At 44.1% G+C, this 23,237-nt stretch overlaps 2 protein-coding genes across 6 annotated transcripts; one reads left to right on the forward strand and one right to left on the reverse strand.

Moving 5' to 3' along the window:
• Positions 1-3: 3 nt before the first annotated feature.
• ndor1 (NADPH dependent diflavin oxidoreductase 1) lies at positions 4-6,413 on the reverse strand. Of its 2 annotated transcripts, none has more exons than XM_026998570.3 (15): positions 6,336-6,413; positions 5,568-5,721; positions 5,352-5,429; positions 5,154-5,251; positions 4,966-5,064; positions 4,519-4,620; positions 3,909-4,112; positions 3,634-3,761; positions 2,755-2,972; positions 2,210-2,317; positions 1,956-2,070; positions 1,700-1,846; positions 1,430-1,548; positions 954-1,048; positions 4-697 (listed from the first exon to the last, which is right to left on the reverse strand). In XM_026998570.3, the coding sequence occupies exons 2-15, from the start codon at positions 5,700-5,702 to the stop codon at positions 553-555; spliced, it is 1,791 nt and encodes a 596-aa protein (XP_026854371.1). In that variant the 5' UTR covers positions 5,703-5,721; positions 6,336-6,413; the 3' UTR covers positions 4-552. The 2 variants fall into 2 exon arrangements, with proteins under 2 accessions (XP_026854371.1, XP_026854372.1); XM_026998571.3 differs by having other exon boundaries at positions 6,321-6,394.
• Positions 6,393-22,834, forward strand: gpr107 (G protein-coupled receptor 107). Of its 4 annotated transcripts, XM_026998572.3 has the most exons (18): positions 6,393-6,544; positions 6,941-7,060; positions 7,349-7,399; positions 7,585-7,673; positions 7,832-7,941; positions 8,365-8,390; positions 8,521-8,577; positions 8,895-9,020; positions 9,341-9,474; positions 9,626-9,701; positions 9,905-9,978; positions 10,074-10,191; positions 10,375-10,505; positions 10,892-10,935; positions 13,546-13,595; positions 14,603-14,686; positions 17,727-17,851; positions 20,908-22,834. In XM_026998572.3, the coding sequence occupies exons 1-18, from the start codon at positions 6,446-6,448 to the stop codon at positions 20,996-20,998; spliced, it is 1,605 nt and encodes a 534-aa protein (XP_026854373.2). In that variant the 5' UTR covers positions 6,393-6,445; the 3' UTR covers positions 20,999-22,834. The 4 variants fall into 4 exon arrangements, with proteins under 4 accessions (XP_026854373.2, XP_035383538.1, XP_081574970.1 ...); XM_035527645.2 differs by lacking the exon at positions 13,546-13,595; XM_081718844.1 differs by lacking the exons at positions 13,546-13,595; positions 14,603-14,686.
• Positions 22,835-23,237: the final 403 nt, after the last annotated feature.

Raw genomic sequence — 23,237 nt, forward strand, 5'->3', positions numbered from 1 at the left:
AAATTAGTTTATGGATTTATTTAAGGCTTAATTCACTGTAGTTGTATAACAGTTTCTACATTATTGTATTCATGTATTATTGTTATTAATGCATTATTATACATTATAACAGTGCAGCTTATACATATAAACTTGATTTTGCGTCACTTGGTCCCTCCATAGTGCCATGTAGAATTAGCAGTACCTAAATTCTACTCTAATCTACACCACTCAGTACCCAGAGTCGTAGGTCTTAATAATACAGCACAAGTAGATGTGCACTCGTAAGGCAAAGGTTGGAAGTCTTTCTTCTTTTCTTTCAAGTCACACGGAGCCCATCTGAATTCTGTGTGTGTATTTAAATCATTAGTTGCATTAGATTGGACAACTACACACAGCACTAGCACACCCATGACTTGTGTTATGTCTACCTTTGGTACTAAAGGCCCAACCTGGGAATAAGTATGAACTGACTGTACACTACGTGTACAGAGGCTGATCAGGACCGGGTCTCTCAGTCCGTGCACAGAGGCTGATCAGGACCAGGTCTCTCACTGCGTGTACAGAGGCTGATCAGGACCAGGTCTCGCTCTGGAAGAGACCTGTCTTCTCCATGCTGTTGAGCATTTCCTGGGCCTGGCTCTCAGTCATGCCTCCTTCCTGCTTGAAAACCTCCTTCAGCGCATCACACACTGCTGCAGGCATCTGCTTGGCATTCCTAGACCCAAAGAAAGCACTCAGTGAAGTGCCATTGAAAGCAGATGAAGATTACGGACTTCCCGAAAGTGTGGCAACAGTGAATCCTTTCCTACTTGGTACTAAAGGCCCAATTTGCACATATGTGTGAAATGGGTGTGCACAGAGGCTCATCAGGACCAGGTCTCTCACTGTGGGCACAGAGGCTGATCAGGACCAGGTCTCACTCTAGAAGCAACTGGCCGTTTCCATGGCACCAAGCATTTCGACGGACCTACCCCGCTATGTAGAAGACTGCATTCCTGTTTGCAATCATGTCCCATAAAAGTTTGGCCTGTTCCTTTACTCTGTGCTGAACATAGATTTTGTCCTCCTGAAAAAAAAAATTGTAAAAGATTTGTATTGACTTTAAAAAATACACACAAGCTGTATATTTTGTAAAGTCAGTGGCTTGAACAAATATAAAAATGTTACATTTTACAGCATTTAGCACACTCATATCCAGAGCAACTTACAAAAGTGCTTGTCATTTACTCATAGAATGCATCCTAGCCAGTATAGGTTAGAGTCCAATAGAGTCCTTGCTAATACCACTTCTTCAGTTTTTTTCTATTATCTGTGAAATATTTAATTATTATGCATATGTCTTCAATATGCATATTTAGCTTTTGGTCACCATGCCCCAAATGCCCACCTCCCAGCATTGATGTGGGGGGGTATTAACTCGGTGAGTGCTGCACCTGGCCCTGCTCACCTGATCTCTAGAGAATGCAGTGAACAGGGTCATGTGACCAGCTTGAACCTTCTCCTCCCACTCTGTGCGGCAGTAGAAATCTTTCGTCTCAGACCGGCAACCGAAGAACAACAGGTTAGCTGTGAGGGAGGTGAAAACCTTATGCCATGCAATATATAACACTACGAAGACATTATACTAGACCAAGAAGAATAGCTAAGGAAGAGAAAGAAGTACTCATCAGATGTAGAAACCTTTCGTATTCGGAAAACCTCTCACAGGTGAATGTACCTGTTTTACCCTGAGCAATTCTCTCCTGTATGGCAGCTCTGAAAGGGGCGACCCCTGTTCCCGGCCCCACCATTATCACAGGTGTGTGTGGGTCCTGGGGAAACTTCAGACCACCCTTCTTCACCCATAAGGGCACACAGACCTCACCTGAAGAACACACATCCTTAGGATGCAGTTGTTTGAGCTGACCTTAACATAACTATGCTTGGCTGGTATTAGTGGTTCTTTCTGGAATAGTCTACATGAACACGCATACCCTGAGAAGGGTCCAGAGATGCCAGCCAAGAAGAGCACAAGCCTTTCCGTGCCTTATGAAGTCGGGTTTTATACTTCACCACGGCCACCAGGATCTGGATGCGGTTATGGTGAGCCTGAAGAACATTGGTTTTTACACTGGGATCAACCTTCAAGGCATATTAAACCAAACCCATGGCATGTCCTTCTGCGCAGTAATTACTGCTGTGGGGATCAGCGCTTGTCCATTTTTGATGTGCTGAGGCAGGAATTTACCAAGAGGGAAGACGCAATGGAGAAGGAGCGAGGCTGGATTTCAGGGATCAAATCCAGCAGGTAGTTCACGTTCAGCTCAGCTGTCGTATGAGGGAAGTCAGCGAGAACCTGATGGTAAGAAACAGCAGTTAGGGGTTAAGTGGCCAATAGGAAACAGCAGTAATTTGAAGCAGTGGCCAGTAAAATTTTGGGCCACCCCCCCCCCCCATCAAAATACATTTCTGAGGTTATGTATTTCATGGCTGGCATGATTTTCAAAAGTCATTGAAAATTTAGCAAAGTGTGTATCTGTCGCCACTGTGCACTAAAAACATGATCATATACACTGGATACAGGTCCACCACCTAATTACATTGAGCATTTTTGGCCAGTCTGATATGCATAAAATTTTCAAGTGTTGTAATGCTGATGGGGAAATGCAAAGGACCTGCAAAATACAATGTTCACTATTGATGTCACACCCAAAAAACTCCTTCAGAAATACAATTGTCCAAGAATATGAGCTCTACAATCTCTTCATGGAAAACGAGCGTGAGCGCGCTCACCTCCAGGGCCATGCGGCGGGGTCTGTTGCAGTAGCTGTGCAGCTCGTCCTGGCCCTGTGGCGAGCTCAGCTCCGCGAGCTTGCCCCGTTCCATCTCGTCGGTGGCAAACGAGGCGAGCAGCTCGAAGAAGGATCGCCGCGGCACAGCGGCCACGTCCAAGTAGCGCTCCACCAGGTAGCGGACAGCACAGGGCTGGGGCAGGCGCACAGGGACAGGCGCTGCAGGGAGGAGGGGTTAGCCACGCTCGCTGCTTTGCGCTGTTGTTTTGCAGTTTATGTCTGGGACACAGGAACCGGACGGCTGTGCACATATTTACACACACACCTACACACCCTAATTTACACACCCTCATACCTGAACATACCTAATAATTTATTCTCTCTTTCTGCAGAGGTATACCTAACCCTGATGTCATGTCGTTACTGAGCCTCAACCCGTCTCAGCTGCCATGGCTCCTCCCACCTCCCCCTGATGCCCCCCTGCTGTGGCCCACCACACCTCTACCCGAGTCAACTACTTCTCCGTTGCCCTTGTTGGATGTTCTGCAGGATGGGTTTCGGGTTTGATTGCTTATGTCCCCCCCCCCCCTCCCCCCAAATCTCCCTCTCTCTACTTATTCTGCTCCTTATTGTTTATATTATTGCTAGTGTCCATTGTCAGCCAGAGGAGGATGGGCTCCCCCTTTGAGTCTTCGTTCGTATCAAGGTTTCTTCCTTATGCTCTAGGGAGTTTTTCATTGCTATTGTTGCCCTTGGATTGCACATGGGGGGCTTGGACTCGGACATGTGTAAAGCTGCTTTGTGACAACAGCTGTTGTAAAAAGCGCTATATAAATAACTTGACTTTGACACACACACACACACACACACACACACACACCTGTGCTGCCATCAGTAGGAGTGAGTGTGAAGTAGCGGTCAGGATCGAGTCTCAGTAGCTGGCAAAAGTGCTCCACGTCTTCTGGAGAATTACACGGTCGTATCATCACAACATCGCCTGCACTGTACCTGTCATACGTACGCATGCACGTTTGACAGCATTTGGGGAAAAGCCTCAATTATGAGAATGTTTACAGACACATGCTGAATGCATACTTTTTAGAGTGATTTTAGACAACTTGAAGTATTTAAACATTCCTTGCTTTTAATACTCACTGGATTTTCGAGCCTGTGATGTCAAACTCAATATGTCTCACATCCTGGAAATGAGAAGGGTCTGTTACTCTCTGATTGGACACCACTCGCGCTGGAAAGGGGTGCGTTGAAGAGGGCAGGGCATGGTCGTCAGGTGGGAGGGGCTGCTCAGCCAACTTCTCTGTGATCTCATCAAGGAAATGGAAAACATAGCGAGGAGGAAGCCTACAGAAACAAATCGAATTCTAATGCCATTCTTTATTTGCATCCTTCTGTCCAAACAGACGGAAAGAATGACTGCAGCGGGTGTGGCTGACACCTACGGTTTGCCCTTTTATTTCTCATTAAAAGCTCAGGCTGTAAACTCACAGAAGGATGCCTAAAATTCAGGCATTCTGCTTCCACACTAGCCACATATGAACGTTAGATTTAACTATTAATTGAAGTGAAGATAATGGCACTAATATGCAGTACATGAACATGAAGGGACTAAGAGAGAAGCCATCCACAGGTCAGCAGGTCATTATTATGTTCATTTGGACTGTGCCGTGACCACTTGAGACAGACAGAGACCAGAGACAGACTTAACACTTCAATCAAAGCCTCGCATCAGAGGATGAGGTAGACTCACGGATCCTGGTCGCCAAGGGGACTCACGCCAGCAGGCAGTGGGTATAAAGACAGAGTCTTCTGCCAGAACAAAACCAGCCAGGGGTCAATCACTGCATCTGGCCTGGAAGATATCAAAACAACGTGATGTAACTACAGAGGTGCCAAAATTCATACAACAGACGCAACATTCAAACAACTGGTTTGAAAACTGTACAGCTTTGCTGAACATGTAGTGCAATTTACAATAATGTGTACAGCAGAATGCAGACTGCTCCAAGGAGCCTGTTTTTAATTTGGATATCAGCTTATATATGGAGAGCTGTGATAGTGATCAAAAATAGTTCCATAATATGAATTGCTCAAAATGAAAACATAGAAATGCACTTAATCGCAATCGTCTGGAACTCCGGATTACATTTGGGCCTTTCCTAACTACGTGCTACATAGATCTCTGGTGGGTTCTCACCCCAGCTCATGCTGATCGTCAGCCAGGCCAACAGGGAGGAGCGCACTCGCACCCAGCTGCTGCAACCGCTTATGAAGCTTCTTAGCAACAAAGTTGAACCTGGAAAATGCCAGGCATTCATTCAGTGGGACTGTAGATGTAATAATGTAAGTGAGTAAAAACAGATTTAGTTGCATAGCAAATCTCACTTGGCATAAGAGGAGTCCCCCAGACCAAGCACTGCGTAGTCTAGGCGACAGAGAGAACCGGCGGGCAGAGACTTTCTGAACAGAAACCTCCAGAAGTTCTGCAGAACAAGAACAGACAACCTGTGAACTCCTAAGGCAAGTCAACACGCAAACAGCTGAGGGTGGGGGGCCTCTCACATAATGTTATACTGTATTTACCTTCATATTATCTGGAGGGTCACCCTGCCCTGTGGTGGAACAAACAAACACCACGAGAGACTCCGATATCAGGTTCGCCTGCCACACACACAAGCATGAGCTCCATTTTCAGTACTGGCATCAAACCAACATAACACTAAGCTACACGTGTCTGTAGCTTATACATGTCTTTCTGTATCAATTAATAAGGTTTTATGGTCCGTGATGTATACTGACCACATTGTAAGTGTCCAGAGCATGCATGCGTACTCCCATCCGCCTCCTCTGGGCCTGACGTCCGACTCGCTCGGCAGTGTCCTGGGCTGTGCCTGTCTGACTGCCGTACAAAACCAGGAGAGTGGGGATCGACATTCTATCCCACAACACTGCTCTGCAATTACAAAAAAACAAAAAAAAAACAAACAAATTTTTTGTAATCTTACAAAGTAGAAAATCACCTGGTTTTGATTGTATTAAGATCAGCATATATTAGAATGAGCTGATTTCATATTAACAAAAAGAAAACCAAAATCGAAGCAATGCTTTTCCAGAGTTAGAATCAGTCTATAATGTGAGAACAGAATCACTGATCTGCCATTGGTTACACCGCGCATATCACTATTTCTCATTAGCATCTTAAGTTACTGCTTTACAGTTCAATGGACATTATTTTCAACAGCAGTCAGGTAGCATTTTTAAAATTCGATTGCATTCGTTGGTTTTCACCATCACAAACAACTGATCTTCACTAAATCGGCAGGTGTTAGCGATAAATGTCTGTTTGAGCCTGAATCTTTTCACTTAAGGCAACCTACACATCGATTTCTAGCAAAGTTATATACCTGCTATTGAAGGCCTATGTGAAATGTTTTAATGACATCATTAACGATATTTAAAATAATATTATAACTTTTTCAATACCCGAGATCTTGGTCTCGGAATTATTATTATTATTATTATTATTATTAAGTGTTTAAATTTGTAGCTTACTTAACACGAACATACCCGGTACCGTTGAACCTTTTTCAACGCAGAGCGTCCGGTAAACAGCATCGTTGACCTGTGATCCGGAAGTGATTCTCCTCTGTCGCCAGCTGTTTTTTTTCTTTTTAAAAATGGCAACCGACAAAGGCTATGGGTTTACGTGTGTAAACTTGATTTTTATGTTATTTGTTATGGGAAACCATTGTCGGCTGCATCATCTCGTACTTAAGGTCTGTGTTACTGACTACGCTATTGCCGGAGCTTTTATGTGTTGGTAGATTTACGTTGCAATGTTGATTGCTAGCTGAGTTAGCTAGCTAGCTAACACGATAACTTGTAAATACTGGGGGTCTATCAGTTATACCTCTGTGCATCGCTGCAGTAACAAATTGTCACATCGTTGGCAAACTAGCTGTTTGGTTAAATGCATAATTTATGTGCGAAGTACTGATTCCAGTTGTGTCAGATCGACCCTGTCTTTCTGTACACTTGGCTAGCCAGCTGTTACTATTCATTTGATAATTGATAATAATAATTCGCAGTACGGTTGCGACCACGATGCCTTGAATAATGCTTTAGCTTTCGTCAACCGGACAGCGTTACTGTAATAAATTCTCTTGTATCAGGATGATGTCCGTCAAAGAGTTCATCTCAACACCTTCGGTTTTTATAAAAACGGTTACATGAGCGTGGAGATGAACCGTTTCAGTATGACTGCGAACACCGAGGACATTGACAGCTCCACGGTAAGATTTCCTTCATTAATCCGTGTTTAATAACCAATTAACAGATGTTTTCTATGACTCACATGACGTGTAGGTTTCAGATGTAGCAATCTTAAGCACGATAGTATCATCCTAGTAAACATTGTTGCCGGATTTCAACGTTTGTTAGAAAAACGTTGTGCCTTCATTTAACGCTTATGAAAGGGCCATTACTTTTCACACACTGTTCGTTTTTAGTTAGTTACACCCTGTGGCCTACAGAGAGCCTTAACTGATGACTAATCTTCCTCTTTTTTTCTTTCTTGACAGATCGGTTTCAGCTTGGATCGCACAAGTAGTAATGGCTTTTCTACTTATCTAGTAAGAAAACTCAACTCAGTATGTCTTTAAGAAATATGTTTATGAGTCATAACACTGTTACACCTGTACTGTAATGCTGCTGTCATGTAACAACACGATGGCACTTAGGTAGGGCAGTTTGTGATAAATGACCAAGAGTAGCTGTCGCCTTATCACCTTGGTAACGGTATTGTATGTGTGTGCAGGATGATGGCCTGGACTACTGTGTTCTTAAAAAGGTCCCCAGCAGTGATTCTGCAGTGGTGCTTCTCTTGCTGGACTTCAAAAAAAACATGCAAGTTGAAATCCTGATACCTGAAGCCTGGCACAGGCGTGCCTTCGCGTTGCAGCTCCGCTCTCACCACGTCGGCTGAGCTCCCCAAGTGTTTGCAGTTAGGCAAAGTTCAGCTTTCCACCCAGATACTGATTACACTTCCTTGCTTTGTTTCTCAGAGTGAGGATGAAGACATCTGCCGAGGAGGGATCGTTTCCCCGCATCATTCCATTTGTGCCAGAGGCTGAGGTGGATGACCCTGATGGGCGGAAAGAACAACAGCCTGCTGGTAGCGCTCCCTCCCTCCTCATTTCCCTTGGTGGTGTTGACGAGTTGATGCTGCTTCCTCACAGTTTTAATTGCTTTTGTCAAGCGCCCAAATAAGACTGTCGATGAAATTAATTTACCTTGTGGAAGTAATCTTGCTTCGTGTTTTAATATTTTAATTTGAGTCTAACCAACCAAAAACTTAAAACAAGCCTTTTTCATTATGATCTGGACCACATTCTCATACCAAATACATGCACTAATGACATGTTTTACATCCAAGGATCTGAACTACAGCACAGTTTATTGTAGCTTATTGCATCAGCATCAGCTTATTGTAGACGCAAGAATCCTCAAGCTTTTTTTTCTTGTCTTCCTCTATACGCTGTGTTATTCTTGGTTTAACCTTGCTTACACTTCTGTTTCCTTTTTGTTTCCTTTATAGCTAAGGCCAAGCGGGAGGCAAATGAGGTAGGAACAGCTAACTGGACAGCTTATTGACTAGCCGAAAAACCTGTCCAGAGTGTCTCATGACTGTTACTGGCATAGAAAGATACAGAGGTTGCTTTGTCTGAAAATGTATTGATTTCTTCTCTTGCAGAACAAAGCAGATGTCACATACCCACTGCAGCACCAGGACAATAGCTACTCTTTTCAAGTAGGTCTTCGAGCGTTAACCTTGGTTTCAGAAGTAGCTTGAGGTTGAGAGGCTCTTAACCTGTTTAAGCACAATTTTGTCATCATACATTATTCCGCATCATATCTGGGTTTTGGGAAGAATGTTTAACTGTGCCTAGGAAAAAAAATGGTTAATTTAGAAACAATCTGGACAGATGCTGATGGGTCATTAGCCTCGCCCCTGCATTACATAACATTTTTAAATGGCCCATACTCATGCAGGATCAAACGTTAGAAATGTAGCACACACACACACCTACACCCACACCTATTTGGTGACATGTGCTCAATCTTCAGTTTTACTTCAACGTGACAACGGACAAACAGCAAGGTCTCTACAACTTCTACTTCCACAACTGCCACTCGTCCACGTCTGCAACAGCCGACGCCTCCACGCTTGCCACGCTCAGCTTCAACCTCGACGTGAGCTCTTGCTTGCTTCCTTCAGCTAGTTCTTCTTTTTTCTGACCTTGAACTCTGGAAGCACTCTGATGGTATCAGTAACTGCACACAAGATTCGGACCTTCAGAGAGCGCTCTCTGTTTTAACTCGGAAGCAAACTGCACATGAAAGCACCACATTTTAATAAGTTCTGAAAATGAATGCTGATAAGTTAAAGATCAGTAGTGCTAATGGAATGCAGTTGACACTAAACTTGAGTAAGTAGGAAAACATTTCTGTGTTAACATTCTCATGCGTTTGACAGCATGATGAAGGGGGTGGCCAAATCTGTCTGATTTCAGATCAGCATACAGGAGAAGAATCCAGCCAGCTACCTGTCTGCTGGGGAGATTCCTCTCCCTAAACTATACATCTGCATGTCTGTCTTCTTCTTCCTGATCGGTACACTCTGGGTCCACGTTCTGCGCACCCGCAGGTCTCCTGTGCAGCTCTTGTAACTTTGCTGAGAAATTGTCATGCAAAATAACCACTAGAGGGCATTATAAGCATGCTTTTTTTAACAGACACATTCATATTAGGCCTCTCTCTTAGTCTGTATATTTTACATTTTTTACTTTCTTTTGTAGTGCCGATGTGTACAAAATCCACTGGCTTATGGCAGCGCTCCCTTTCACTAAGTCGATCTCCCTCGTTTTCCATGCAGTGAGTTGTCTTTTTGAGGTCGGGCTTGCATGCACAGGATTCTGATAATTAGCTTATAATTGCGTTAAGGGGCATCACAGCCAGTGTGTAAACTGTTTGGCTAAAGATTACTGTCTGTAGATGAGCTTTTTTGGCTGATTTTCCTCCATATCTCAGACTAGATGTGCACTCGCTGCTCTATTTTAATGATGTGTTTTTTACAGATTGACTACTACTACATCTCTAATCAGGGCTTTCCTATCGAGGGCTGGGCTGTGGTCTACTACATCACACACCTGTCAGTTCACCCATTAGTTACGAGACTATGCTTTTCTTGGTGTTGGTGTGTGCGCCTCTTGGTTATTGAGCATTTTGCAAACCTTTTGTGTGCAGGCTGAAGGGGGCACTGTTGTTCATTACCATCGCTTTGATAGGGACTGGCTGGGCCTTCGTCAAGCACATCCTCTCAGACAAAGACAAGAAGATCTTCATGATCGTCATCCCCCTCCAGGTAATTGTCCACATTCCAGAAACACTTAATTTCCTCAGTGTGTTGTCTGCTCTGGCAGGCTCACAGACGGACCCTTTTAGGGGGCGTCAAGGCCAGTCCCCAATTCAATTACAGTCCCGCCGTCTCGCTCTGTGACGTGGGTGCTGGTGCCGAACTAAGGACGGCTGGCGTTTTGGCTCGCAGGTGCTGGCGAACGTGGCGTACATCATCATTGAGTCCACGGAGGAAGGCTCCAGTGAGTACGGCCTGTGGATGGAAGTCCTCTTCCTGGTGGACCTGCTTTGCTGTGGGGCCATCCTCTTCCCTGTGGTCTGGTGCGTTCTGCCCTCCACTCGCTCCTCCTCTCCAGTTTCTCCATCAATGGTGCACAGCTTGGCTCCTGGAGGGCCAGGGTCCAGCACGGCTGGGGGCTTTCCCTGCTCCAAACCACTTGATTCAATTCCCAGGTTTAGTAAGTCTATCAAGAATTGGGGAATGACAGAAGAATGTTGGATTCTGGCCGTCTGGAACTGGAGTCCTGCACGTCTGGTCTAGATAGAAGAGGGTTAATTATAAACATGGAGCTGCTGATTTTCATACTGACTGAAAAACTGAAATGTAGATGCCTTTGGGTTAGCATGAGACGTGATGGAGGCTTCATTGTTCTGTGCGCCTGTGCAAAGGGGCTGCATGCTGAGGTTGTGGTGTTTTTCGCTGCCAGGTCCATCAGGCACTTGCAAGAGGCATCAGCAACTGATGGCAAAGGTAAGCTGCCAGTTTAGCTACCAACCTGCTGGAATGGAAACTGTCTGTCTGTTTGTTTGTTTAATTCCACTCTGTCACCATAAGGACCTTGGAAATAGTGAGTGCGTTCACCCTTTATTCATTAATGTTACGGACGTTTTAAATATTACACTATTCCAAAGTCCCTCAAACTCTTTGGAAACAAACTGAAGGATCTAAGTAGGTCAAGTTATGTTTTTGTATTTGCGTGGGTTTTTTTTTGTTTTGTTTATTTTTGTTGGGTTTTTTTGTAAATATTTTAAATACTTTGGTATCTGTGTACCATGATTCATGGTTGGCTGTCCTCTATAATGTATTCAGAATGTAAAGTCTTGTAACGCAGTGTAGTTCCTGCTATAAACAGGTGAACACTGAAGCAATAGAGAAGTAAAGCCCTCCTTCCGTCTGGAGGTCAGGTTTATTCAGTCAGCAAGCTCTCCTAATGGAGGCCTGGAGAGAAATATGCCATGATCGTGACTGGCAGCAGTTCAGGAGTTGTTCAGTATCTGTACTGGGGATCAGTAGCTACATGAGGATGCGTCTCTCAGAGTCACTGCAACAGCAGAGACAGGAGCTCAGCCACACTCAGAATGCAGCAGCTGTATTCTGCTTGCAAACTGGGAGATGGGCGTGGTTTGGTGGCAGTGCTGCACCAGCCATTCCTGACCGGGGCTAACGGTTGTTTCACCGCAGGTGCGGCCATTTCATCACTGGAACACAGATCGGTGGACGAGGCCCATTCACTGGCCGTGCACTCTCTGTCTTTCCTCTTTCTCATCGATTAGAGATCTGTTATTCCTTTACGCGGGTATGACTTCAGCACAACCAGTCTGACAAATCCAGCCCGGATTTGGATGAGCTCTGCCGGGAGGCTGCACATCTGGGGCTTGAGCCGTCCTTGAGAGCATAGCATATTACCACAATCTACTGTGGTTTCTGCACTGTAAACAGCCTCATTAGGCACGAGGCCATTTGAGAGGCAATCTTCGGCAAATAGCTTGCTGACCGCGGAGAGCCGAAACACCTCATGCTGCGAAAAGCCCAAGGAGACGGCAGATATCGGGGAAAGTCGGAAATGTTGCAGCATGTGGAGACCGGTTTGGACTCTTGTGTCCGGCAGAGCAGCGCAACAATCAGAAGGAGCTGATACAACACCTGCAGTATGAGGTTGGAACCCGCTGGGGGGGGGGGGGGGGGGGTGGTACCATACCCATATTTGTAGTAACTTTTCTTCAAACGTTATTTCACCCACACATACCCACACCCAAAATCTCTCCCTGTCTCTGCTTGGCAGAGCTAGGACATGGGCTGGTTCTGTGCCAAGATGTCTCTTATCGTTTTAACGTTTCCAGCACACAAGCCAGACACGCTAAGTGTGCATTAATGCACTTTTCACAGAGCGTCGGCTGGCCCAGCCCACGATGATTAGATTTGGGCATGGCTGTAAAGGGCTGCGCTCTCAAGTTTGACTGCAGTCTGTTTAGCATGCGACGTGCTCCTGCTGTGTCTTGGGCTGCGGCCACCACACCTCCCTTAACGGCCGCTGCACCGTCCCCACTGCAGTGCTAGGGAACAGGCACTTGGGCTAATCTGAGGATTCACCCACCACACCCAGCGCCCCCTTCACAGGCTTTTCACTGTTTGTTTGTTTGTTTGTTTGTTTGTTTGTTTGTTTGTTTGTTTGTTTTGTTTGTTTATTTCTTCAAATGGATCAGAGGACAGCACTTAGTGTGGTTGCAAGCATGAATGAGGTGCAAATAAATATTTAAAAACTCCTTCAGCAACTTTTAATAATGTGTGCTCTCTCTTGCTCTTTCTCTCTCTCCCCTTCCCCTCCATGTCAACTTTAAGTTGGGGGGGGGGGGGGTTTCATCGCAGTGCTAATGTTATTAGCCCTTAGAGAGAAAGTGTTGCCCTCATAGGTGCGTGTGTCTGACAGAGACAGAGAGAGAGAGGTAGTTGTGTGAATAGTAGGTACTAGGATTAGAACAGGTTATTCCCAAAGCCCCACCGTGTCTGTCCCACTTAGTTCTACTGCAGAAAGACTGTACTCTTGTTAAAATGTGGAGAGAGAGAGAGAGAGAGAGAGAGAGAGAAGATCTTGGAAGTGCCCCTGCATTTCTGTCTTAACGCAATTTTATATTTAGTTATTTATTTTGCTGTTTTAAATAGCACCTGCTTCCTGCTGTTCCTCATTCCAATTTTGGCTGAATCTCACAAGGTGTCAGAAGTGTAGACATGAATGTCTTTTGTGTATTTTATGTTCATTCAGAACTTGCTTGAACTGGAAGTGCAAATTGAAGTAAATCAAACTGTGTGTTTTTTGTAAGGCAACTGGAATGGGAAGGCGGCAAAGGCCTGGTGTGGTCTGGGTGGAGAAATGCCTTTACAGATGCAGAAGAGGCTCTTATCTGCTTTAAGTTACTGGTTTTGTTTTTGTTTTGTTTTGGGGGTTTTTAGCAAGTACAAAAAGTGCAGGGATTTTAGAAAGAAAGACAAAAGCATGTTTTTCTCTGATCTTTGGCTGTATTGGTGAATAATTATCTTCCTTAGATTTGTCTTGATTTTTGGTTTGTTTCTTTGTTTTTTAAGCTGCCATCAATCTTGCACAGCTGAAGCTTTTCAGGCACTACTATGTGATGGTAAGTGTTTGAACTTGATTCTCTCTCTCTCTTTGTCTCACTCTCTCCATTTCTCTGTCCCCTTTTGCAAGAAACTCTTGATTTCATTTCCAGTGGGAATTGCAATTTGGCACAACTGGTCTGCTTTGCGGAGATTTTGAACAGAGCTCATTGGGTTTGTCTGTCAAAACATCCATCATAGCCCCTACTTGATGTCCATCAAATTGTTTGATGGACAGCAAGTCCATCACTCTCTCTTTCTCTCCCCTCTCCCCCCACCACCAGATGTTTCACATTCTGCCCTAGATTTTATATATTGTGGGATTGCTGTGGTAGCCACTGTGTGAGACTTTCTACTCAGAGCTCCACAATAAAGTCTATCTCACTTTTTCTCTCTCTCACTCATTGTCTCACTTACTCTCCCTCTTTCTCCTCACAATTCCCTCCTATCTTTCAAATGGAAATTCACCTGATGGGACCTCCTTTGTACACCTTGCTTTTATTGCATGGTTTATATTGGATCTCCGTTCTTCTTGACCTGAACGATGACGGACAGCATTTATATTCATCTATTCATGACTCGCCGTGTATGAATATGTATTCTTGTGTCTTCTGCATTTGGAGATCTACCAGCGCTGATGTTTCAGAGAGCCCTTCACTAGTTTCATTGGTCTGGATTGGTTTCTTGGTTCATGTCACTCTTATTCAGTAGAGGTGATGTAGAGGAGTAATAGATTTTGGCTGCAATCTAGATCCCTGGGTAATGTTTGGCCTTTTAGAACATTTTGTGAACGTGTCATGCTTCCTGTGTTCTTTAGCTGAAAGCTTGGTTCATTTCTGTTTCTCTCCCTTTAGTGCCTAGAGAACATTATTACTTACGTTATTTGTTTTTTAATCTGTGAGTGTAAACACTGCAGGTTTTACTTTTGTCATTTTAAAGATCAAAGCCATATTTTTCACTGGTCTCAACTGATTTTCTCAAGGCCTGCATGGATCCACTGCTAATGACCCTTATTTCCGCTTCACAGATTGTGTGCTACATCTATTTCACGCGCATCATTGCCATCCTCATCAAGGTCATCGTCCCCTTCCAGTGGAAATGGCTGTATCAGGTGAGTGTAGAACACCTCCCCCACCCTCTCCTGCCACTAATAACAAACCGTTGGCTGGAATGGCACTTCAACATCCCAGAACTCCCTCTGGTATATCACGGGGAAAGGCATCCCTTAGGTGAGGCATCCCTTAGTTTGAACAGGAGAGGTCGGTAATACACTAATGAAGGTATACACTTGTAAGGAAATAAACTCATCTAGGAATACACTCATGAAGGGATACTTGCGCTTGTGAAGGAATACACTAATGAAGGGATACTTGCGCTTGTGAAGGAATACACTAATGAAGGGATACTCATGCTTGTGAAGGAATACACTCATGAATTGATGACTAAAAATGTGAACATTGGGTACGTCTCATAAATGGTCATCACACTAAAGATTCAACATTCTTACTTAATTGTCTTTATAAACTTTTATAGATATTTTGAGTTGCTTCTAGTGTGTTGGCATATTGTCTTTTTTGTAATCATTTTTACATAATGTTTGTCATTGGAAGATATAGGCTGCCTGAATTAAACCTGGTTGAGATTTTTGTTATAATCTGAAAAGAGAAGACTAATGTGTTTAGGGTGGGTTCCAGGTGGTGTACCTAGTGTTGTAAAACAGTTGCTAGCACAGAATCTTCCTAGCTTGTTTTTAACAGTGATGGCTTGCAGTGGTCCTAGGGGAACTCCGTGGGCATGCTACTGTTGTCATGAACTCCAAGACTGCTCTGAAACCATGGACTGGTCCATCTTAAACACTCTCAGGGGACCTGGGTAAATTGAGTCCCAGACTGTAGTAGCTTTGACATTGACAGCTGTGACCCCTCCGAGTCCATCCACACTTGCAGCAACTAGAATGGACATCCACTTTTCTCTCAAGAGACATCAAGTTGTTGAAGAATTCCAGGTATGATATTCAGAAATTTATAAGAGTTGCCAAAAGTCAAAATATTCTAAGGCTAGCTGAGAATTGCAGCAGCTCTGACCACCACCACTTGTGGCAAGGACTACAAGTGATCACAGACTACAAATCCCATCTGCATGTTTGGTGCCATAACAACAGTCTGCCCTGAACATCACAAAAACCAAAGAGCTCATCACGGACTCACATTCTCATCAGCATCACTGGCCGGTCTGTTGAAATTGCCAACGGTTTCACTTTCCTGAGTGTGCAGCTGTGAGACTCCCGCTCATGATTGCTGTACAATCGCAATCCCCTTCCTGGGGAGACTGAAGAGCTTTGGGATGAACACATCTATTATGATCAGCTTCTTCTGCTGTACCTCAGAGAGTCTTCTGACTGCCTGCATCAAACCGTGGCTTGGCAACCTCACTGCCCAGGATCAGAATGGCCTCCAAAATCATAGGCAGTGACCTTCCACAGCCCCAGGACATTTTTGCATCTCGATGCCAGATGAGGGCTCAGTCCGTCATCTCGGATGCGTCCTTCCCTGCACATGCCCTGCTCCTTCGTCTTCCCTTTGGCAAACGCTTCAGAACCATCACAGCACACAATGCACCACACGGTTCAGAAACAGCTTTTTCTCTGAGGACATCAGAGCTCTTAATAGATCATAACAGCAAACAATAGTCGATTATACCGTTCTATATCATGTATGTATTGTACCATATTCTTGCTACTTGGAAACACCGATCAGCCACAACATTAAAAACAGCAGCAGGTAACATGAATATCATTTATCACTTTACAGTGGCACATGTCAAGGGGTGGGATATATTAGGACACAAGTAAACTGTCAGTTCTTGAAGTTGATTTGCTGGAACCAGGACAAATGGACATGCAACTTCGAAAGGGCCAGACTGTGATGTCTAGACCACTGGGTCAGAGCATCTCCAGAACATCAGGTCTTATGGGGTGTTCCCAGTATATGCGGTGGTTAGCACTTACCAGAATCCAATGGTCCAATGAAAGACAACTGGTGAACCAGTGACACAGGGTCATGGGCACCCAATTAGTGCGATTGGAGAGCAAAGCCTGTCTCGTCCAATCCCACAGAAAAGCTGTGGGATCGGTAGCACAAATTGCTAAAAAAAAAAAAAGTTAATGTTGGATATGATAGAATGGCATCTTAACACAGCCTTGCAGTCTGATGTGTTATGGGGCTGCGTAGTGGCTGACCATATACCGCTAAAAGTGCCTACAATGGGCATATGGAAGAAGGTGGCCTGGTCTGAATCGCATTTTCATGTGGACAGCCAGGTCTTGTTTTCCCCTCTGCAATGATATTCTGTAATGGAAAGGACAGCTGTATAATGTGCCCTGTCACACTGCAAAAGATTGTTCAGGAATGGTGATACAGGAATATGACAGAGTTTAAGGTGTTGACTTAGCCTCCAAATTTCCCAGATCTTGGTCTGATTGAGCATCTGTGGGATCTGCTGGAAAAACAATCCATGGAGGCCCCCCATGGCAACTTGCAGTATATAAAGGATCATCTCCTAACATCTTGATACTACAGAACTACTTGCTGAGACTACAGAACACCTACAGAAGTCTTGGGGAGTGTGCTGCATTGGCAGCACTAGAGGGAGGTACACAATTTTTAGGTAGATGGTTTTAATATTATGGCTGATCAGTGTTTATTGCAGCACTATACTATATTATTAAGTAGTTTATTGATTACACTACTGCTCCTTATGTGGTCTCTTATAGTATTCTGCATGTAGTATTATTTCTTGCTGCACCATGTTTGTACAGTGTAATGTTCTTACTGCCAGCTACCTCCTTCCTCACTGCCATTCACCTGTATTCTTTGGAGTGACTTCTACATTTATTGTTATTTTGTGCCAGATGTAATTGTTTAGTATTTGCAGTTCCCCTCTGGTATATGCAATACCCCTCTCCTCTAGTTACTTATATTTGTGTGCTTTTATTTATCTTCATGTTTTTATATGTAGGAGCATCCACTGTAGTATAAGAAAGTCACTGTATGTATGAGTGCTCTATTATTCTGAGTACAGCTGACCGTAAGCACCATCTGGACTCCTGAATCATGACGTGCTTACCAGGTCCTCTCTGCTCTTCTCCACAGCTGCTGGACGAGCTCGCCACCCTGACCTTCTTCATCCTCACGGGCCTCAAGTTCCGGCCAGCCTCCCACAACCCCTACCTGCTGCTCTCCGTCGAGGACGAGGAGGACCTGGAGATGGACGACGTGTAAGACATTCATACGTCATACATTCCTTCTGTGGACCGTCAAAAAAAGCCCACAACACGCCACCCATAAAACACCACACGCACTGCAAACCAGTTCTTGCACAATGACTTGAAGGTCCACTGCTTAAGAAACTCACTAATCCAAACACACAAAGAAATGTAAGTGAACTTTTGGGCATACCAAGCAGAGATCTGCACTCCTTTCAGTACAAAGGCCACACTCTGACCTGCTCCCTTTGGGAGTAGTGAACACTTTTTTTGGAAGTGTGTTCTGAAGGGCAGTATTCAACACCCTTCCAGTATCTTCGAAGAGTCCTTTCCTGCATACTTAGCGAGTGTCTACTGAAGAGACCAAAGTGGGAGCGGAGAGGACTGACACGCGCTCCCTCATCCTCTCCTAATGGAGGGCTTTTCTCAGCTCGCTGAGCAAGTGAGAATGCTGCCTGTGCTTCACAGCTCTTTTCAGCACATTGGTCACACTGAGTGGTATAACAATTATCCTGAATTCAGAAGGGATGCAATTTTCTTATTCTGAAACCAAATCTGGGCTTGAACCTAGATGAGAATTTGACAGGTTAGGCCTCATGTTCTCTCAGACTAATAACTACTGAATGATGATGAGGTTTAGGTATCAAGTGGTGACTGGTAGTAAATTGGCTTAAAATAGATCAAGTAAAATAAAGAAATGCACTTGTTTGTAAGCGATGAGCAAGGTATATACTAGTCAAGAAGTGTCTTTGTCTCAGCTGAATCTGCACATAGATGAAGACTTTTGAAGCATGAAGGGAAACCACCGTGCAAAATGTTTCATATAAGAGAAAGAGGTTTGAAGAGTCTTCCATACAAACTGCCTTGTTAGGTGTTTTACAAAGTCTTTCTGTTGATCGCCCTTACCCGTTCAAGCCATGGTATGGCTCACACATGCGTGAGCGCGTGCGTGTTTGCGCAATCATTTGGCCACCTGTCATGTCTATAGGTGAAGCCCAGAAGGGTTCAGAGCCTGCTAGAGGAAGCTGTCTTCATTAGGGGGAGCTAGCTGTTTGAGCAGCTGCCCTGTTCTCTCCCGGAGAAGAATGCACCTCTCTCTCTCTCTCTCTTTCTGCTGTCCACGTCAGACACACTGCTCCCACCGGCCCTGCAGAATGGCTTCATCACTGTCTCCTCTGCATGTCCGTCGGCCCGCAGGAAACCTGCTCACTTCCTCCGGCGCCACCAACAGTCAATAGCAGTTCACCTCCTTGGCAATTTCAGGTGGTGGCTTGAGTCTTTTGTCCTGTACACACACACACACACACACACACACACACACACACTTTCCACTGTTTTGGTTTGAGTATTCGCTCAGACACTGTGTCCCCTCTGCCTCACTATCACTTTCAATCTCTCACTTCATTTTTGGTCCCTTTCTACCAAACCCGGAATTAGCTTGCTGACACCATTTGTCCTTGTTCTTCACCTGCACAAATCCCTCTTCACCCCCAGACAAGTGGACATTGGGGTTACCTCCAGGTCTATTTTTACTTGTCCTTTATGTTTTGGGGGAGAGGAGGGCAGGAGCCATTGTATGCAGTCTGATTTGCTTGTGCCCATTGAGTCACAGAAAGAACCAAGAAAAGATGAATGAGCAGGAAGCGGCGAGGCAAAAGGAGGCCGTCTGAGCAGACTGCATTTCTCGTGTGCTGAGAATCAGTGTACCTAACCTCTTAATTGCACACGTGATCTAAGTTCTTCCATCACGCCAAACAAGGGGACGAACAGTCATTTCTAATCTTTGTTAGTAATCTGGCCGATGATCGAGAATTGTGCTACTGTTCAGAAACGCACCCAAACACCTTAACCCTAACAAGGCCCTCTGGTCAGCTGTAAGGAGGCCCTTTTGAGGTCTAGCTCACCCTCAACAGAGAGCTCATGAACATGGCTCACCGCTGAAGAGCTGCTCCGAATGCACCATGGCATGCTGTTACCTGGTACTGTCGGACAGGTTGTCATCACAACCCACTCATGGGAGGAGGAGGTGGTGCGCGTACTGCTGGTGGAGAAGGTTCGGCTGGCCCCTGGCTGAACCCGCCAGAACTCTCCATATCCATCGCTTGGCACTTCCGCTCCAGACCCTGGCAGGTGGTGTTGCCAGGAGAACTGTGTTTTGAAGCAAGTAGACAGCCCTTGGATGCTGGATGAATGCTGATATGTTGTAGTATAACAACACAGGGCACAGTACACCTATTCTTTTAACCTGTGAGCAAATGAACCAGTAAATCACTCACCTGTGAGGTGAAGACAGCAATGCTAAATGTATGATTGAAATACTTGTTTTTGATGTAGTGATCTGATGTGTTTAACCACTTAGCTCTGTTGGAGAGGACATACTTGCAGGTCATTCAGTCCCAACTGTTTGCTTGTGATCTTTATTACATTGTTTCCAAGATGTTGAGCACTTATTAAAGCATGATTGGGCTAATATGACACATCAGCTGCTGCTAGCAGCTCTGCTCTGTGCAATCCAATCTGTGTCAAAGCCTGAGTAATTATCACAAACAGAAGGGTCTGGATTTTTTTTGTTCGGTGGGGGGGGATGTTTCGGGTGTCAAAGACCCAATGAAAGCATGTGTGTTGCTTTTGGTGGGTTTCAGTTTCTAACCAGAATCTTTTCCTTAGCCTCTCGTGGAGAATAAATACTAAACAAACTTACAGCGGCTGCTGTGTCTGAAGCGTATTTTGAAGTATCCTCAACAAAGAAAGAAGTCACAGTCTTAGGCTTGATCAGTTAACTATGGGCTTGTGGGATTGCTCAAGGGCTTTCCTCAAGAAATAAAGTCGATGTGAATTTCACATGCACAGTGGAAGTGTTTAAGCTGAAAGCACTTACCCTAGATCAAGTTCCTCTAGTTGATACAAAAGAGCAAAAAAAAAAAGGTCTAGGACGACACTGCTATTCTGAGGGTATTTGAACCCTTTTAAAACTTTTAAAGTCTCTTTCTTCTTTGTGGATCTTTCAAGTCTTTCAAGTGTTCTGCCAGAGGTTTTTTTAATTGAACCTCCATCTGTTCTCTCTGCAGGGTGACTACGTCCACAGCCATGGGGGAAGGCGTGAAGAAAGTGAAGAAGGTGACCAATGGGCCATCAGAGGAGCGGGAGAGCATGGCCTAATTGGAAACAGTAGTTCCCTGAGCTTGGGCTGCCTCTGGGCTTGTGTGGCTAGCTACTGATGTAGCGAAGCATTGTTTTAACCCAGCTTCACCGCGGCCTCCATGCAACCCGGTTTGTGGCAGGTGGCCTTGGAGCTCCTGTTGGACCTACCACGTTGGTCTCGTTCCAAGACTCTGTGGCCCTAGAGCTGTATGTATATCTCTGTAAACATTACACAGACCATATTAGGGCCGACACACCTCTCAGCGATTAGCCCCACCCCCTTCGCTGTAGTTCGGATGGAGATCCTCAGTGCTACGCTTTGTTCTTGCTTAACACAGATGGTTTTGCTTTGCTTTTGTTTGTATGTTTGTTTTTATTTATTTTTTATTTTTTTTTTTTTTTAAATTAATGACCTACCTATGGCATCTCTTGATCTCTGAGACACTCCGGCACTTTAGCCATCACACAAACACAGGTCACTGTGGGGGCAGCCTCATGTTTCCGTTTCAACCAAGCTGATTTTGGTCACTAGCCACTAAAAAATGGCATAAAAGCAATTTTATTTCTTGTATGAAATTGTATTTCTTGTATAAATGTACAGATCTGAGGCAAGTGTACAGGCACATTATTCCAAGACTAAAGAAGAAACCACAACATGGGCGGTTCCAAAGCATCGTCATGGTTTCAGTGACTGTTCTTTTCCATTTCTTCATTACTTGCAGTTTAATAATGGGTTTTATTGGATGGCTCTAAACATTTCCGAAGTGGAGAGAAGCATGATTGCCAGGCCTGTACTGTATATTTCTATGGTCTCAGCCTTTTCAGTAATATTAACTTGATTTGAGGGATCTTCATCATTGTGTGTTTCTGAAGATATTTTTCGGTACTCATATAGGGGTTTAAGTTTATTGCTTTAGGTATTTTGTTAATTTACAAAACTCTGTGGTCAAGCTAGATTAATTGAAGACCTTTTCGCAATATTAAAATGTGCAATGGTTTGATTCCTGCTGATTTCATGTCTGCTTATTAAAAATATATTATTTTTCGGTCAAAGTTGTTTGTCAGGCTCATACTGAGTAGATGCCAGAGACAAAGCTCGAATTACAGGAGTCTTGCTGTGAATGTTCCAACATATGGAGGAGTTGAAGGGAACATCATTATATCCATTTTCATGCCAGTGTAAACATCCTAAATTGGTCTTGTCAGAAAGAGTCCTAATGATTCAAGTGGGTGATTTTTCTTCCATATGGGCTCAAGACGTTTTTCTTTTTGTACTATGAGCAAAGGCCCTGAAAAAAAATGTCTTTGCTTGTGTTTACAGGGAATTTCAACATTTATCCTTGACATAATGAGACAAAAAAGCAATAAGTTTGCCACTTCACCATCATGTTAGTTAATGCTGAGCTAATGCTTAGATACTGATTTATTACAGTTGCAATGAGAGATTTCTAACACCGTTTTGTTTAGGAGATGTCGGGTGTAATGCAACTTATTACTGAAGTTTACAAGTAGTAGATGCTTCATTAAAAATATTTCATTTTGCCAACTGTTTGAGGATTTGACATGCTGGTTGACCTAACTAGACTGGTTGACATGACTGCAAATGTGGTTCTTGGGTCTTAGCATCAAGAGTTCTGTGAACAGTCTGCCTCATTATTGTGCTTTAGAAAAATTCTTCCAACTTCTCATTTCTGAATCTCTTGTTCTGCAGTCACTGATCATAGCTTCTCAAAGTCTTCAAATTGTTTTATTGGCTTGATTATGAATCTAATCTGAAGTTTAAACTGGATTTTGAAATATTTGTCTTTTGTTCGGATAATCGGTATTTGAAGGATTAAAGTAATACTTCATTCACTTGTTATCCTCTGGGTCATTGTGTCCAGGAGCATATTACATTGTTAAACAATGTGTTTATTTAAAATTGCACCAAGTGATGCTAACTCACTGTTTTGATTGACTTCAACTTCTGCATTATGCAAGTTATTCTATTACAATGCCTGTCTTCTGTTCAGGGCTCCTTAGCCTCTGTGCATGGTCTTCATTCCTTTTAAGACAGTCAGGGTGCATATAGCTTGAGAAAAGATCAAATTTACCTTAGAGTTATTTTGTTGTTGTTGTTTACTCCCTAGCCAAATAACAATCTTTAGGCTGCACTATCAGGCTTTAAAAGCAACCGCCGGTCCTAGTGTGTATAGCTGTTGTTAGAAATAAATATAAGTTTTGCATTTATCCAGAGCCATTCTTTACATTACATTTG

This window comes from Electrophorus electricus, chromosome 8, assembly GCF_041902795.1.
Source record: "Electrophorus electricus isolate QZ-2024a chromosome 8, ASM4190279v1, whole genome shotgun sequence".
NCBI classification, from domain to species: domain Eukaryota; kingdom Metazoa; phylum Chordata; class Actinopteri; order Gymnotiformes; family Gymnotidae; genus Electrophorus; species Electrophorus electricus.

Coding starts and splice junctions, on each gene's coding strand:
- ndor1 (XM_026998570.3), bottom strand. CDS start 5,702: ATGTCGATCCCCACTCTCCTGGTTTTGTACGGCAGTCAGACAGGCACA. Junction 5,065..5,153: donor GGGGACTCCTCTTATGCCAA/GTGAGATTTGCT, acceptor GGCATTTTCCAG/GTTCAACTTTGTTGCTAAGA. Junction 3,762..3,908: donor ATCACAGGCTCGAAAATCCA/GTGAGTATTAAA, acceptor TACGTATGACAG/GTACAGTGCAGGCGATGTTG.
- gpr107 (XM_035527645.2), top strand. CDS start 6,446: ATGGCAACCGACAAAGGCTATGGGTTTACGTGTGTAAACTTGATTTTT. Junction 8,578..8,894: donor ACAATAGCTACTCTTTTCAA/GTAGGTCTTCGA, acceptor CTCAATCTTCAG/TTTTACTTCAACGTGACAAC. Junction 10,192..10,374: donor TGATCGTCATCCCCCTCCAG/GTAATTGTCCAC, acceptor TTTGGCTCGCAG/GTGCTGGCGAACGTGGCGTA.